General features: G+C 38.7%; 1 protein-coding gene across 20 annotated transcripts in view; it reads right to left on the bottom strand.

The window, feature by feature from the left end:
* Positions 1-4,302: 4,302 nt before the first annotated feature.
* The window catches only part of CNTNAP2 (contactin associated protein 2), a 1,160,459-nt gene continuing 1,148,959 nt past the window's right edge, over positions 4,303-15,802 (bottom strand). For all 20 annotated transcript variants that reach the window (XM_080582584.1, XM_080582595.1, XM_080582598.1 and 17 more), the window contains 2 exons: positions 11,076-11,147; positions 4,303-9,916 (listed from right to left, as the gene is read on the bottom strand). In XM_080582584.1, coding sequence (XP_080438710.1) covers positions 9,717-9,916; positions 11,076-11,147 — 272 coding nt within the window. In that variant the 3' untranslated portion in view covers positions 4,303-9,716. The remainder of the gene's footprint in view (positions 9,917-11,075; positions 11,148-15,802) is intronic.

A 15,802-nucleotide genomic window follows, 5' to 3' on the forward strand; every position in this document is an offset into this window, starting at 1 on the left:
CGTATGGGGTGTGTGGGGAAAGAGATGTGAAACTGTAGCATATTCTATAGTAGCTCTTCTTATGGAGTGCCTAAATCTTTCCTGGATCTTTCCCCTGCTAAATAGGCACCATAAATAAGAGGGATGAGTAGTGACACCATCAGTTTGAATTAGTACTATTATTTCATTTTTTCAAATTCTCATCTAAAAATCTCCTGCCAGTCAGTGGCTCTACCAGCCATTTTTGTTTCCAGAAAGAACCTTAAACAAAATTTAACTTGGGGAGTATCCAAATAATTCATTAAAATCTGTCGCAACCCTTGAGCATCAATGCACAGAAATCTGAAGAGCACTCTACACATCATCTCAGACTTATACACCCTTTATATATGCAGGTTGTAAAGGTTTTGTTTGTTTGTTTGTTTTTGTTAAATCAAGATTTAAAATATTCAAAAGCATCTATACATGCACACACACACAAAAGCAGTCTTCATCTGGCAAGGCTCTTTTAATATCGTACTTTTACCAAACCACAGTACATACTTCAAATAAGGCCTAACAGATTATACTCTTTATAAATTTACAAACAGTTTATTCTCCTTAAAGAGATCATATTAATTTTATCTGTCTTGTGTATTTCAATGAATTATATGTTTATTCAAGCATAACATAGCAAATGTAGCCATAAATCTGTAGACTAAATGTCTATAACAGAGGAATCTCAGATACACTATATTTTCAGATTAAGGTTTTTTTTTTATATATATATACATTTTTTGTTTAAATAGGGCAACTGTCATATCCTGATAATGCTTTCTCTTCCCATGGGAAAATTGTGCTCAAGAAAGAAACCCGTGGACTAGAATAGCTGCAGACAGACAACACCTTGGTTCACCCACCAACAACCTGGACCAGCTTTGTAGGCACGTAACCCTAGGATTGGCTTTCAACTTGATTTGGAGGGAAGGGGTGGAAGGCTGGTTTAGCTTTCCTGTTAGCTAATGGCCCTGGTCTTTTCCTGGGTACAGACTACTTTACAGCAATGGGAATGAGAAAGGAAAGCACACTTCTACCTCTAACCAAGAGCCCATGTTATTGAGAGCAGGCTGGCCGGCTGGTAGATATCTATTAGTCAGACATGGCACACGGAGAGTATTTAAAAGATACAAAGGTGTGAGAGTAAAGAGGGAGTAAAATAGCCTGCCTCAGTAGCAATTTTGATAATCTTTTGGTATTGTTATATTTATGAATGTAATTCTGAATCCTTATTCACCTCCTAGTCTCTGCTAACCCTTTGTCTTGCCTGCGAGACTGTATCCATAGGCCAGCTATTGCTAGCTTGCTATCTTGTCAAGCAAAGCTAGAGAAATAGGAGTACGTTATTAAAGTGTGAAACCCTCAATAGCTTTCTAAGAAACCGTATATTGAGGCCATCAGACTGATCAATGTCACCTGTGCAAAGCAGGTGTTTCTGAAGTGTTAGATGACACTGATGGCTTCAATCCATCTCTCAAAGACTGAGAAATAAGTTTCTGCTTGAGCCCAATGTGTCCCTGCCAGAGAACCAAGGGACAAAAGAAAAAAAAAGACAAAAAAAAAAGACACTGAAACAAAAAACAAACCAAACCATGCAAATTATATCTGAATAATAAAAATCAAAACCCAAGTCCGCAACCCAAATCCCACTTGCAACAGAGACAGCTGGTTACTTTGTAAAGACTGCAGAACCAGCCATTCTGTAGCTCCTAAATAACAAGAGTTTGGCAATAATTACCATGCACAAAGTAAAGGGCACTTATAAAACGTCTCCATAAAAATATCTATTTATCTCTATATCTCTATTTATATATGTCTGTAAGAAGCTTCAGACTGAGCACATCCCAAGCACTCTGTGTTGGGGGGAATCTATTTAATCCCCAAAAACAAAGTGCTGTTAGTTAGGGCTAACGCCCACATGTAGGAGTAAGTCAGTACAAATCATTTATAGCAGGCTTCTGTTGATTAGCACTAGTCAAGTGGGATAGTTGTCAAGGAGCTTAAGCCTTTCAGGAATATTGTGTCAAACCATGTTGCTGTATCAGAGGAACTGCCTGGACTCAGGTTGCTCAATGCACAGTTCAGTTTGCTAGGACTTAAGATATTTTGTGTCACACCTGCACAGCTCACTGAAGTGTCCTAATCCACTGAAGAGCAGAGCAGAATAAAAGATCCTCCTTACCAGTATATGAAAGAGATCAACCACATGAAGTGGATTTGTGGAAAGCCAGTTCCCTGTGCTTCAAAGACTTAAAGGGAATCAAGTGATGACATAGTCTTCTTTGTTTAAAAGTGACTTTGATCCCATATCTTAGGTAGCTGTGTCTTCAAAAGACTGGACATCATGCAGGAGTTGGAATGGAGGGAGTTCAGTATCTCAGGAACTCCAAATACAAAAGCAGTTTTTTTTTTTTTTTTTTTTTTCCTGTCTGAGATGCTGGTCCAATAAAAATGAAATTCTTTAATCACCAGTGTTGAGAATTTCCTTAGATGTGCTAATAATCAAAGTCTGTAAGGGTGCTGACTTTTTGCCGCTTTTGAGATAGACCTTTACAACTTGACGTGACTAAAACCTCTAGAGTCAGTGCTTTCATAATATCACTGTTTTTGTGTCCTCCGTTGGAGGATCCCATTGGCCTTGTATATGTGCAAGACATAGCAAAAGCACAAGGGAAAGAGACTGCTGAGAGTTAATTCTGACATCTTGTGGCCCTAAGGAAAATAAAAGCTAGCTTTTGCTTGATGTTTATTTTAGTATTTATATGTATTGGGAAAAATATGAACCAAAAATAACCCCAAACCCAAAGTGAGTATGCTTAATGGAATGAGGTGTGGATGTATTGTTTTTTGTATTGATTTTAGACAAGACAGTGCTGGGATTTTGGAATGAATGTAAACAAGTTATAATGTTGCAGCTAGCAGAAAACAAACTTTTACTTTCAGTCAATGAGTACTATAAACAGTTAAAAACATCTGCAAATATAGCACATGACAGGAATTTAGTGTCATTTTTTCCCAATAAAATAGCCACATTTTAGGAAGGTAAGAGTCTTCACCTTAGTCAAAGTAGCCAGCATTGCTGTAAAGGAGTTATGTATCCTGACAGAAAAAGGTAAGGAATTTATCAGTGAGAGGAAACATTTCTAAAGTAGAGGAAGAAATAGAAAACAAAAACAAACACAAACAAACAAACAAAAAACACCACAAAACTGTTGGCCAAATTCTTTCCATGATGGCCTTGGAGAGGTGGATAAGGAATTTGGAAACAATGAGATGTTAGATGTGTGCAGAGACCTTACTCCTGTAGCAGCAATTTAATAATGAAAGGGGCATTACAGCCTATGTTTCAGGATGTGCACAAAAGGAAAATTTCTTTTAGTTACATTGCCTTGCTGCATTTGTTTATGATTCAGGGCTAAAGGTCATGTTAGTGCAAGTTACACACACAAAAAAAATAATCTGCAGACAGACCTTTGTTTTGTAACAGAAATAAACTACAACTGCCTGTTGATATGGTGTCCAGTCACCTCAATAAACGTCAGTGCTTTATGACGGCAAGCCATACATTTATTTTTAAACATGTACCTAACATAGACTTTTAAGACAAAAGAGTAACAGGTTGTTGGGCCAGCTTGTGAATGGTTTATTGACTGTGGCAAGGTCAGACTGCTTCAGTGACATACTAACTGTAAGTGTGAGGATGCACAGTTTAGAGATTGAATATTAGCATAAAGGGGATGACTACCTCGTCTTTATTCAGACAAGTTTATTTATATTACATACCTCCTTCAGCCTGACTTGAATCACCTGAAGTCATTGCTTTCTGGCTGATTCAAGAATTCATTGACTTGCTCCAGTGACTCTTTCAGTCTGTTTTACAGACAAAAGCCTTTTGAAAGCCTACAGCCCTGAAAATGGGATCTGTGGGGAAAAGAAGGGGAATGGAAATATACCTGTAGAACGCATGACTCTTTCTCCTTCTAGAGGTTTCAACAGTCAGTACAAATGAACAGTCAAAACATGGTCACAAGGCATCACTGGACTTTGCCACAGTTATATTCTGCAAAGTAGGTTAAGGTCTCGGACAGGGTCAGGGCTTTGGAACAGCGGTTAAGGCAATTCATGCTGCAGAAAGAAACAGGTTAGAACAATCACAGCCCCTCTGACTCTGGTGGTTGTTGCTCTGGTGCTTCTTTGCCTAGATTTCACACTGTTATTCAACTGCACTTAATGTAGTTCTTTCATAAAATGCTTCTCATAAAAAAATAAAAAATAAAAAAAATAAAGCTTGTTAGGGTAGTTTATTAAATGAATCACACAAGTCTGTTGAGCTGGGCAAACATTTTTCTTGCTGACTTCAATAAAAGACTCACTTTCATAAAGGAAAGGACAGAGTTGTGGTAGGAAAGGAAGGCAAACAACCCACACCCAGTCATTTTTAGTGTGTAGCTCTTGTGAAGCTGGCACTGCCACTGAATCTGCAATAACAAACATGAGCAGAAATGGTGACAGACTGCTTGCTGCTATCTGCAAAGCATTCAGAAATGGAAAAAAATCAGAAAGGTAGTCATTTTGACTCCATCAAAACTCTATGCTCAGACTCTCAGTCCACTTCAACAGGTACAGATTTACACTGCTCAGTATTAAGTGTAGATTTAGATTAGATATAGGGAAATTACGTATTTTATAGAAATTTATTTTATTAGTGGTGAGGCACCGGCACAGGTTGCCCAGAGGAACTGTGGATGCCCCATCCCAGGAAGTGTTTTAGGCTGGGATGGATGGGGAATTTGAGCCATCTGGTCTAGTAGGAGGTGTCCCTGCCCATGGCATGGGGGTTGGAACTAGATGGTCTTTAAGGGCCCTTCCAACCCAAACCCTGCCGTGATTCTATGATTCTCACCCATAACACACAATCAAGGCTGACTGACACAGGAGGAGCATGCATGCATTTTAGTAATTCTTCCCTGGTTTTCATTTTTTCTCTTTTTATGTACAACTGCATACTGAAGTCCCTTTTTTCACGTACTTTGTGTCTTTCTTACAAGGCCTCTCCAACTTCCGTCTTTTCGAACTGATTTCCTGGTACTAGAGAAGGAAAAATGTAGACAATGATCAGAACATACAAAGCCCAAAGAAGAAGTTGTTAGGGTAATTAAAACTATTTAGAATTGCTTTCTTTTTTTCTTTTTTTTATTTACCAATCCGATTTCTAATAGAACTTCAGTTAAAAGGAAAGACATTCACAGAAGATATTAGGCGTACATACATGTTGTCCTTCGTTCATTCTAATTTACATGCTGTTGCTTTTAGAAGGCAAGGTTTCTGTTTCATATCTCTAGGATGGACAATGAAATCTGATTAACAGAATCTAGATTCCGCTTTTTAAAGATGACAACCTTTCAGAGTCACCATGCTCACTGGAATGTGAAATAATTTAAGGGAGAAACCAAATTAAAAGCTATTGCTTGTCAAACCGAGATAGCTTCCTATTTCAACAGATATCCCAGTGATTAGATGCATCTGTCATTAAAGGACACTGTTTTAATTAAAATGTAATTATTTACTAGACTCTTTTATACTGAATTCTTATTACAATAAACTTGTACATATGCACCACTGCTCTGGCAGTCATAGTAAAATATTTATAATAACCATCCTTTTGTATACATCATGCTAGCTAGAGCACGATGTTAAAATACTGCCATATCTTTGAAGTGGTAACTGCTACAAGAGATATAAAAGGTATAGGTAAGGTTTAAGAGAAGAAAAATACAATGCAGAAAAGTTCCAGTACCAATTAAAGACGCATATTCTTATTTAATACACCTGAATTTTCTATCAGTAAGTATGGAATAAGCAGTGTGTGAAAGACTTGATTCAAAACCAACAGATTGGATTGCAGATTTCCCCTTGAGGCTGGGTTGACATCGAGATTAGTTTTTCACCATTTTGGCTCTTTGGAGCTCTACAACTCGTTTCCTAGTGGTCTGCATGTGTTGTGAATGAATATCCAAATATTGCTAACACAGAGACTCCTGGTCTCCAGCCCAGTCTTGCTCTCCCAACATGTGGTAGCAGTTTTACCATTAGTTCCAGGGGAATCACAACAAGCCTGCTATAAACACAACTGGGACACTGTAGTTCCCCAACCAGTGCAAGAGGTTACATTTTCCTGTGCAGTTCAGATAGGTAATACAGCTAAAAGCAGGTGATACCAGACTGCTTGTTTTAATATTCTCTGGGGGAAAGTACAGATTTTTATAAAAGCAGGGTCCACTCTACTCATCAGATTTTCCCACAACAGGCATTTGGATAGTATCTGTCAAATAATATGGATTTTTGGCACAAATAAGAATAGGTGAAATAAACTATGGACGTTGTTGCAACCTCCAATAATAGGCCCACAGAGGAAAAACTCCTCGGAATAGATTTGGTGCTAGCAGAAATATACAAGGTACTTTTCTGAGCCTGCTCCTGCTTCATTCCTAGGCAGCTTAATGGCCAGTGCCTATAATTAAGCATACAACATTCTCAAAACATTAAAAACAAAGCCAGAAGCCAGGAATTCACCTACAGTCATGAAAAGCCTACACAGAGATCAGCTGCTAGTCTAAAATATCATGTATAAGATCCAGTATAAGAGGAAGGAAGGATTCTAATAATTAATTCAAAGAGTTTCTAGAGTTATGAAAGTGATGGTATCAGGAAAATTGCAACAAGATCAAAGACTGTCAACATTTTAACACAGAGTTACCGGGCTTCGCATAAAGAGGTCCACAGTGTCGAGTCAATGGAGAGATGCTGATGCTTGCAACCTAATTTAAGAACTGTAAATCCTGTCTTTCAAGTTCAAGACACGAATTTACAACTATTGCACGTGCAAAGGTCAAAGGTTGTTTTCCAGACATTTCTGCTTGCAGGGTTGTGAGAGATTAGCTAGTAATCTTTCAGAAAGTCAGTGAATAGATGTCAGAACCTATTACCATAATCCAACAACAGTCCCTAGCTTAGCCAAGGACTTGGTTAGGCACAGAGACCAAGCCATATTTCCCCTCTAGTACCATGCTGAGGTATTTGGCAAATTTGCACTGTGGCTGGTAAGTCTCTCTCTCCCACACCCTCTAGCATCAGAGGATTCCAGTCTCTTAGGATACATGAGTTTGATCCCCCTTCCCTGACATTAAATTCAGATTAGTAAGTAGCTTTTTTTTTGCTGCAAGCCAAATTCCAACCTATGCAAATGATGCTATATTCACTTCTCTTGATAACTTGAAGTTGAGGCATGGATGTTTTTCAGAGTGGACCAAAATCAAAATATATAAAATCGTACAAAAAAGAGAACATCTTTCTAGTCATAGATAGACATCTGTGCAGCATAGAACAACCAAAGTATTTTGCTGAATAGTTAGTGGTGCAAGATAGATCTATCCCAAGCTGATATTCTCCAAAGGGGTGGAGACTTATCTTACATCCATAAGAAAAAATGAACAGTCACTCATCCACTTAATTAAGCACAAGAGAGGGAGATACTGATCCTGGAGGCAAGGCAAAAGGCTGTAGAGCACAAGAGTGACAGAAGTGGCTTTCACGTCTACCTGAACCCCTCTGCCATACAATGTTACCTGAGAAACAGTTTTGCTTGAAACTGGCAACTTTTTGTATGGTAATTCCAAATCCATAAACAGAAGAAATAAATGGCTTTGATTTGGTCAAAAGAACATTGACATATGTTCAACGAATCTAGCAGAGGACTTTATGCTACCACCCTTATACAAAACTATCTGGCCCTGTGTGTGTCTGTCTGAAAAACTGTGCTTACAAACTTCTTGTCAGGTAAGGCTCCAACATCTTCCTCCCTCTCCATTATTATTATTTTTTCTTTATTTTAAAACATAAACTAAAATAATGAAAAATATAATTAAAAAGATAAGGGAATTAAAGATGCCAACACTGGTCAGTGTAGTAAATTTTAGATTTGGATCTGAAAAATAAATCTTTCTTGTAAAGAAAAATGGATTAAATCTGTGCATATTAAACCCAGCAATATTAAAGGTAAAGCAAATCTAAGACTGTCACAAGCTTAAATACTTCTAAAGGGAAACTCTTGTTGTTGCTTTTGTTCTTTTAGCACACAGAAAATGCCTTGCAATACATTCATTCATTTATTCTGTTCCGCTGCAAAAACTGCCCATTAAGACCCTAATTTTTTACCAAAACAGGCCATTGGAGAACCATGCACATATACAGAGGGCAAGCTAAAGCTACTTTATTGCCATCAAGGGATATTAGGTCTTCAGGCTGCCCCACTGCCTTTCCTGTAGCTGCTTGTCTGCTTCTCAGGTGCCAACAGCAACTTCCCCGGTCTGAGAGAGGACATGGGGTACAATGCTGCACTTGGCATTGTCCTTGCTGTTCTTGAAAATGCCTTACAAAGACAAGTAATAGTCCAGGAAAATCTACGTATTGAAAAGTAATTCCTCTGTAGGGCTGTGCGCTTTTCTCTCTGGGCAGAACTTTCAAGCTTTTGTCGCTTCACCTTCCTGCCTGTGTGAATTTTGCCAGCAGAGACTTTCTTCAGAAAGATACTAAAACAAGGGATTAAAAAAATTAATTGCTGTGCCAGAGCTGTAAAAAGTATCATGAAGTGATAGTGAAGTCCATGAGTTTAAACTAGAGCTGTACTAATGTTTCTGAGACAGCCTATAAAAAAGAAACAGAAGTAAACAACATCTGGCTCTAATTCCCTACTACAATGCTTATGCTTAAGGACAGTATTTACCAGAACATCACAGGCAGAGCTGGGCTTAAACTGGCAGGTGCCTCTGATCATCAGTACCATAGCCAAAGATACAGGAACAGGCTTGGTCTACAGACTCGCATGGCACCATCCTTCCTCAGAGTCCAACAAAATAATAATAACCAAAAAAAAAAAAAAAAAGCTTCCTGTGCTTTATGATCATCCTCTCTGGTAGTAGTAGTAGTAGTCATAATAACAGTATTTTTACAAAGCTGATGAGAATTGTCCACAATCAACAAAGTGCCTGGGTTGAAAAAGATGGATCCTGCCAGGGTTGGCACAGGCTGACAACATTCTGAAAAACCAGCAGTATAATTTGCATTAAGCATCCATGCTCACCCCTCTGTCCCACTCCCAGCGCTGAACCCCTGGTTCAACACCGCCGAAATGAACCATGATAAAGTGAAGGTGCAGGGCTGATGGCAGCCTGTGGGGAAGTGGCCAGCCATGAAGGAACACAATGCTGGGAACAAAGGTCTGCGACTTGTTCTCAGGACAGAACTACCCCCATTTTAAACAGCTTTTAAAAAATGTAAAAAAATGGCCCTGTTTCTTGTTCTTTAGAATGCCTCTAAACACATACAGAAAAAATAGTTATTACCGAAAATTTTAACCAATGCTGAAGCTGCAAAACTGCTCTTTGTTGTAGTTGTGAGAATACAGAAGGGGCAATTTGTTGTAAATAAATATTAAAAAGTATTTTTCTTAAATGCTTGCGATATTCTTTTTTTCCTGCAGTCTCAGTAGTTTTTCCTGTCACTTGCTCCTCCAGTTGTGCTGATCTTTTTACCATACATGTGCTCAAGCGTCCAACGCAGAGTGTTCTCTCCCCACTGCAAGAGACATCCCAGTCCCACCCTGGCCCTGCTTGTATCCCACCCCAGGCCCCCTCCCTATGGGCTTAGATAAGCCATTCCTTCTTGCTTTCGTCGATGGTCTCCGTAAAGTTGGGGTCATTGTTCATGATGGCAGCGTCGGCACTCTCAGCTGACTCTGCCCCTTTGGCCTCGTTGGTGTGGTAGGTTCCCTTGTGGCGAAACATGTAGCGGATCAGGAACACCAAGGTGCAGAGGATGGTGAAGATCACCACAGCAATGACGCCTGAGCAAAGGAAGAAAGAAAAGATGACGCTAGAAAGGAGAATACCTACAGATTCTGATATAAAGAAAGAGTCTCACAGCTACTCTGAGCTGAACCTGGATCTGAGCTACCTCGGCAGATAAATGTCACCTCAGCTGCTTGGTTTCCACTACTCTAATATTTATGTAAAAATAAGTGTGAGGAGTCTGCTAGTAACTTTCACCCCATCATTTAGATTTTGACATTAATATCTAGTTACAGAGGCGAGCTTTGCTGAGCATGAGGCAGAGGGTGCTGAGCGCTCCCAAAACATTGGGGTTTTGGGAAAAGAAACAAGAAATTCCATTAGACTGCACATACTACTACAATCAGTGTTGCTTTACAAGACAAAAAAAAAAAAAAACAAAAAAAAACAACACACCACCAGTCTGTCATTTTATATGCACCTAGAACTGACTGAAATATATTAGGGTGATCTTTAAAACATTTTTATTTGCATTTGGAATTTGATGTACTAGCAAAGCTCTCCCTGGAGACTTAGGGCGCAACACTTTCATATGAACAGACAGGACAGAGAAAATTGTATGCGTTCGTAATATAGTCAGGATCCTTACATCTGGAGAGAGCTCGGTAGACTGTCTTCAGCTGAATGATAATTCAAGAACCATTGTTAATGCTAATCCTGGCATTACTTAACATCACCTGGAAACCCATCACACTGAATGTGACTCCCAGGCACATAAATTATAGCAGAACCTGGCCCCTAAAAAACAGGGCAAAATCATGAGTGATTTTTGTCAAGAGTGTAACAAACAGTGTTTGGCATAGACTCACGTTGGATCTGCTATAAGTGCAAAAGTGTTCTTGACATTTCATGGGAATTAATTACATAAGTAATTCCACAGTAGCTCTCCACATGCATGCTTTATATGTTGATTACAAATATGAATATTTTAATTTGGTTAAAACTGAATCTGAGGGGACAAACTAAGTAAGAACAGAACATTTCACTAGAACGAAGTACCTGAACAGAATTACATAAATGTCTATTTAACTTTGTTCGGATTTAATTTTCTCACATAGTCAATTCTTAGCAAATAGCTTGAATATGTTACCAACTGCAATTCAGCCTTCACAGTCATGCCGCAAAGTCACTTAGTAAAGAAGACATTTTTCCTACCTCCAATAATGGCAGAGTTTCTGTTAACTCCATCTCCTATAGCTTGACCGTTGTACGGGAAATCAGCACTGGCTGTAAATAGGAAATTAAAGATTAATGTTGTAATATCAGTGAAACTTTCCACAACAGTTCAGAAATACATCCAACATCTTTAGATACAATTTAAAGAAAAGGAAAACTGATCCCTATTTATCTAAAGAAATATGAAAGAAAAATCTTTCACTTATCTAATCCCTGATAGCTTTTTGCTTCCTCCTCTTCTTAAAGAAAATAAAAATAAAACAAAGGAGGTACCTTCAATAAGCACTGCTGCTAATACAGCAACTCATTTTGTTATTCTACTAACATCAATTCAAACAGTTTCTTTAGCACAAAAGCAATCAATAACCTTTCTTTCAAAAGTGTGTGATCACACACTGGTACGATGGTCTTGGTTTTAACCTTAAGAAAACATTACAGAGACTTTCCAAAGACAATCTCATCATTCAACCTGTCATCACATTTTTCTGAATAGTCAGACATAGCAACTAGATGCTGCCGTGACTATGTAAGCTAGGTGAGTGGTTGCAGTCATACCTTTCTTTGCCACAGGACTATGGTATTGATTTTGGAATAGAGAGAATGTCATTAAAAGTATTTAATAGAGACAGTTCAAATAATCAAGGACATGAGTTATTTCTTATGTCAGTATTTAAAATCCAGATGTGTTTTCCTTGTTTAATGGATTAGGTGATATTGTAATAAGTTGCTTTTACAGGCCAACGATGTATTCCCTATACTCAGAAAATGGCTAAGGGAATTCAACTGGATTTCTGTTAGCATGGAGTAAAAACCGTAATAAAGTTCCCTTTGTACTGCGAAGCAGCTGCACAAAAGAATGAATGGCTTCAGCTTGCCATGGGGCCTGTAAAGAGCTTTGGGGCTGGAGTTGTATGTATACTCAGGGGCAGAGTTGAACCAGCTGTGTGTGCAGCAGTTAGTGTTTGGCTGGTCGCCTGCGGGATACACAAGAGAACATTTCTCAGGACTCAGTGGAGGGGGCTTAGCCAGCAGTTTTTGTCAGTGGCATTTGTCCCTTCGACATTTGCTGGTACTCTAGGTTCTGAAAACAGCATTCCTGCACTTCTCAAAAACAACAACAACAGTCTAAAAATATAAGAGATAAATAAATATCTGATTCCATACCACTTTTCCTACAGAGACATCTTGGCACAGTATCCATAATATTATCCTTGCAGCAATGAAAGGGAAGGGCTGGCAGTGGGAAAATAAACCCTAACTTTAAACGTACTCCCTCAACCCATCACATAAAATCTGAAATCCAAATGACTCCATTTAGAAAAGTATAAAGTTTGCCAAATTGCTGCAGCCAGTAACAAGTCCCACCACTTCCTGCTGTGGTTTGAAGTTACTCTACCTTGTCCCTACAAAAGAAATCTTAGCAGCAGCAACGATCACAGTTCCCCTTTCCCTTACAACTGGGTAGTACCTTTTATCTTACTTTTAAAGGTTGTTTTAAGGGCAATGGCACTAGAGAAGTGTGAAGAAAGAGGAAGGTTGCTGGTTTATGGCAGCATGATCCCTCCTGAGCTGCCACATCACAACAGCTATGCTGCAAGGGAATCCTGGCAGATGGAGACCACAGTTTATGTTTAACAGTCACCGAAGTACACCACAGAATAATGGAGAACATGTAGCATGATGCAAAACTGCATCCTTGACCTTGTCTGAGAGCTGCTGCTAGGAGTGGCCCTGATAATACTTCCATCCAGGGCTGCGTTCCACTGCATCTAGTGATCATATATGTTCAGGAAGAGATGTATATTAGATTAACAAGATTTGACTTACTCGAAACATCTCTGACAAAGAGGAAATAGGAACACATGTCTGGGGTCAGGTGACAACCCATTTCCAAAAACGTTGACCATCAAATTGGATAATGTGTAGTATAAATTGTGCCCTGCTGCAACTGCCGGAGTACCAGGAAAGCTGTAGTAAAAACATGGGCTTAGAAATTCGTGTATCATTTTTAGAGCACCTATGTCAGTGCTAGCAGATATCACCATAATTCATGAATTCCCGTTCTGTTACTCTCGTGCTTGTGTGAGGTCTGATCTGATTTGATAGGAGTTTTTGGACTAAAAAAATACATCTAAAATCTCTGCCAAACATTGGGTTATAGAACAGCTTCTGCTGCAGCAGTGTCTCTACCAGTTTTTTTACTGAACTTATTCCTACAGATGGATACAGGAGGAAGAAAAGAACTCATTACTGTCTTCTTTTATAGCTGGAAGTTTCCTTGAAGTTCTTCTGAACAGCAGTAGCTTCTACAAAACAAGCGTTTAAGAACTGTAAAAGGGTAACTCCTGCCACAGCAATTTGGCAGAAGAGAACATACGAGGGCACATCTCTGATGCTTCAAGATGAGCTTAACAAGAGAGTACTGTCTCCAACAGACACCAAGTGCAGGTATTTCAGATAGCAGTTACATCATTCAAAATGTGGTAATTTGTCTCTGACCTTAGTACAGTTAGGCTCCTCAACAATATTTAGTAACTTTGTCAAGAAGACAAATAATAAGCTTCTTTCTTCTGAAATTCAGGAGCAAAATGAGTAAAGATGTCAGAACAGGCTGACAAGAGGGCGACAGTAATACTGATACTGGAAGAACAGAAGAATATAGAGTGCCATTCACAGGTTTTGAAGAGTAACTCCTAAGAGGTTTTAAAATGATTGGTCAGATGAAATGAATATCGTTATTAGTGACTCGTGTTGCATGAGAATCTAAATCACAGTGGTATAATAACTAGTTTGCATGGCTATAATATGCAGTTGAAGCACATGATGAGTTGCTAATGGACAAGTGTGTGCCTTCATTTCTCTATCACAGCTGGGAACACCTCTTTCTTGTTCAGATCTTCCATTATCACTGTGACGTTAATTTTAACTATATGTCTCAGCAAGACCTGTCTCACTGCCTGATACTTGCACCTCAACAGCTTCAAATCATGACTTGCCCAGAGCAAATAGGTGTCATGAAGCTGCAGTTACTCTATGTAGCTACCCTGAAAAGCCAAAGTAAGTTTCTTTCCCCTGGGGACAGCAAGTGAGTTGTGGATGTAATTTAATGTGGGTGTGGGGAGGACACTGCAGGAATTTTGGTTTACATACCGTGCAACCTAATTATTAGCTGAGGTCATGAATAGTGCTATTTCATTTTCCTTTTTTATCTGGTCTATAAAGGTAGCTTTGGAACAGCTGATTCCCAACTGGTTTGGGGACTGTACTGAAAAGGTCTCCTTGCCTTAGAAGCTTTTTCTGAATCCTCCCCAGGTTTTTCTGAGCAGCCAGGGTTTCATTTCCATGAATTAAAACATGAAGAACAAAGTTAAAAGCTTTTCAATCTGTGCTGGAAAACAGTTCTGTATTGGCCCAAGAGATGAATTGCCAGTTCTCTGAAATTCTCTGCTCCTCTGTGGCACAGAGCCAACACACCAAAAGATATTTTCCTAGAACCTACAGTTATTGTAAGGATGCACTGAACTACTGTACCAGGAAACGCTAAACTCATCTATGGCTTACTAATATTAATTTATCTGGTTCCCTTCCAGGATCCAAGCTGGATGATGCTGTTCTTTATACCCTGTCTTCCCACAGCAAGCCATTGGGTTTGCTTCATATAAGGTCATCCTGAAGCTAAATAATGTGAAAGGACACAGCATACCTTGTTATCTCTTTCTTTCATGGACTGCTGTTTATGAGGCCATAGTTTCAATAAACACAGAGTAAAAACTTATGTTTTGTACTTTTAAACTTTCTGTTACTAGTCTCAGGGTAAACAGCACTTAAAAGGATGATTAAGGGTTGACTGCAGGCAAAATCCATGTTTTGGCCATCACTGTAGTGAAATTTGAAATTCTGATTCACCACAAAAATGTGGCACAAGAAGTGGTATCATCCTGCATGCTCAGCATGGCTGCTGCCACAGCCAGCTGCAATACAGAAGCACTCACTGAATTTAAAGGGGAGATGTGACTGGATGAACAGACCATAAATAGGATTGGACATTCAAGATGATAGATGTGGTTGATTCAACAAAGTGAATGATAATTTAGCTTCATTATAGTAGCTGAGAATTTGCATCTATAATTTTCAGAGTAAGTTTATTTTTTTTTACAATAGATCCCATGTAAAAGCCTTTTGCAAATTCACAAAATTGAAATGCAAAATAATTTTTCTTAAAGTAGAAAAGTGGTCCAGGAAGTGGGTTTGGGTAGGGAAATCATCAAATGGCTATTCAGTAAGAGGAAAAATAGAAAAAAAAAGCTATGTGGAGAATTTTCAGCTAGAGAACAGCACCGAAGGCCTAAAAACGAACCAATAATGAAGTTTAAAAGGTAAATCTCATTTTGACATATACTACCAGGAATGTTACATATAAGCTATTGGAAACTATTTTTTAAACTGAACTTTTTTACTGAGTTGCGAAGTCTTTGTTAAAAACACCAACCTATAAAGGAAGATACAATTTAGATGCGCTTCAAAAATGGAAGAGTGAGAGTGATCATAGGTCTAAAACAAAGAATGGATGAAAATACTAGAAAATAGATTTGTTCAGCCTAGAACAGATACATATGTCCTAGTGCTACCTTTCAGCTTTATAGATGACTACAATTTTGAGAAAGAGCAGACGTTCTCTCATTCTTAAGACCAGTCCTGTTTTTACA

Source organism: Anser brachyrhynchus, assembly GCF_964034855.1.
Source record: "Anser brachyrhynchus genome assembly, chromosome: 2".
Lineage (NCBI taxonomy): Eukaryota > Metazoa > Chordata > Aves > Anseriformes > Anatidae > Anser > Anser brachyrhynchus.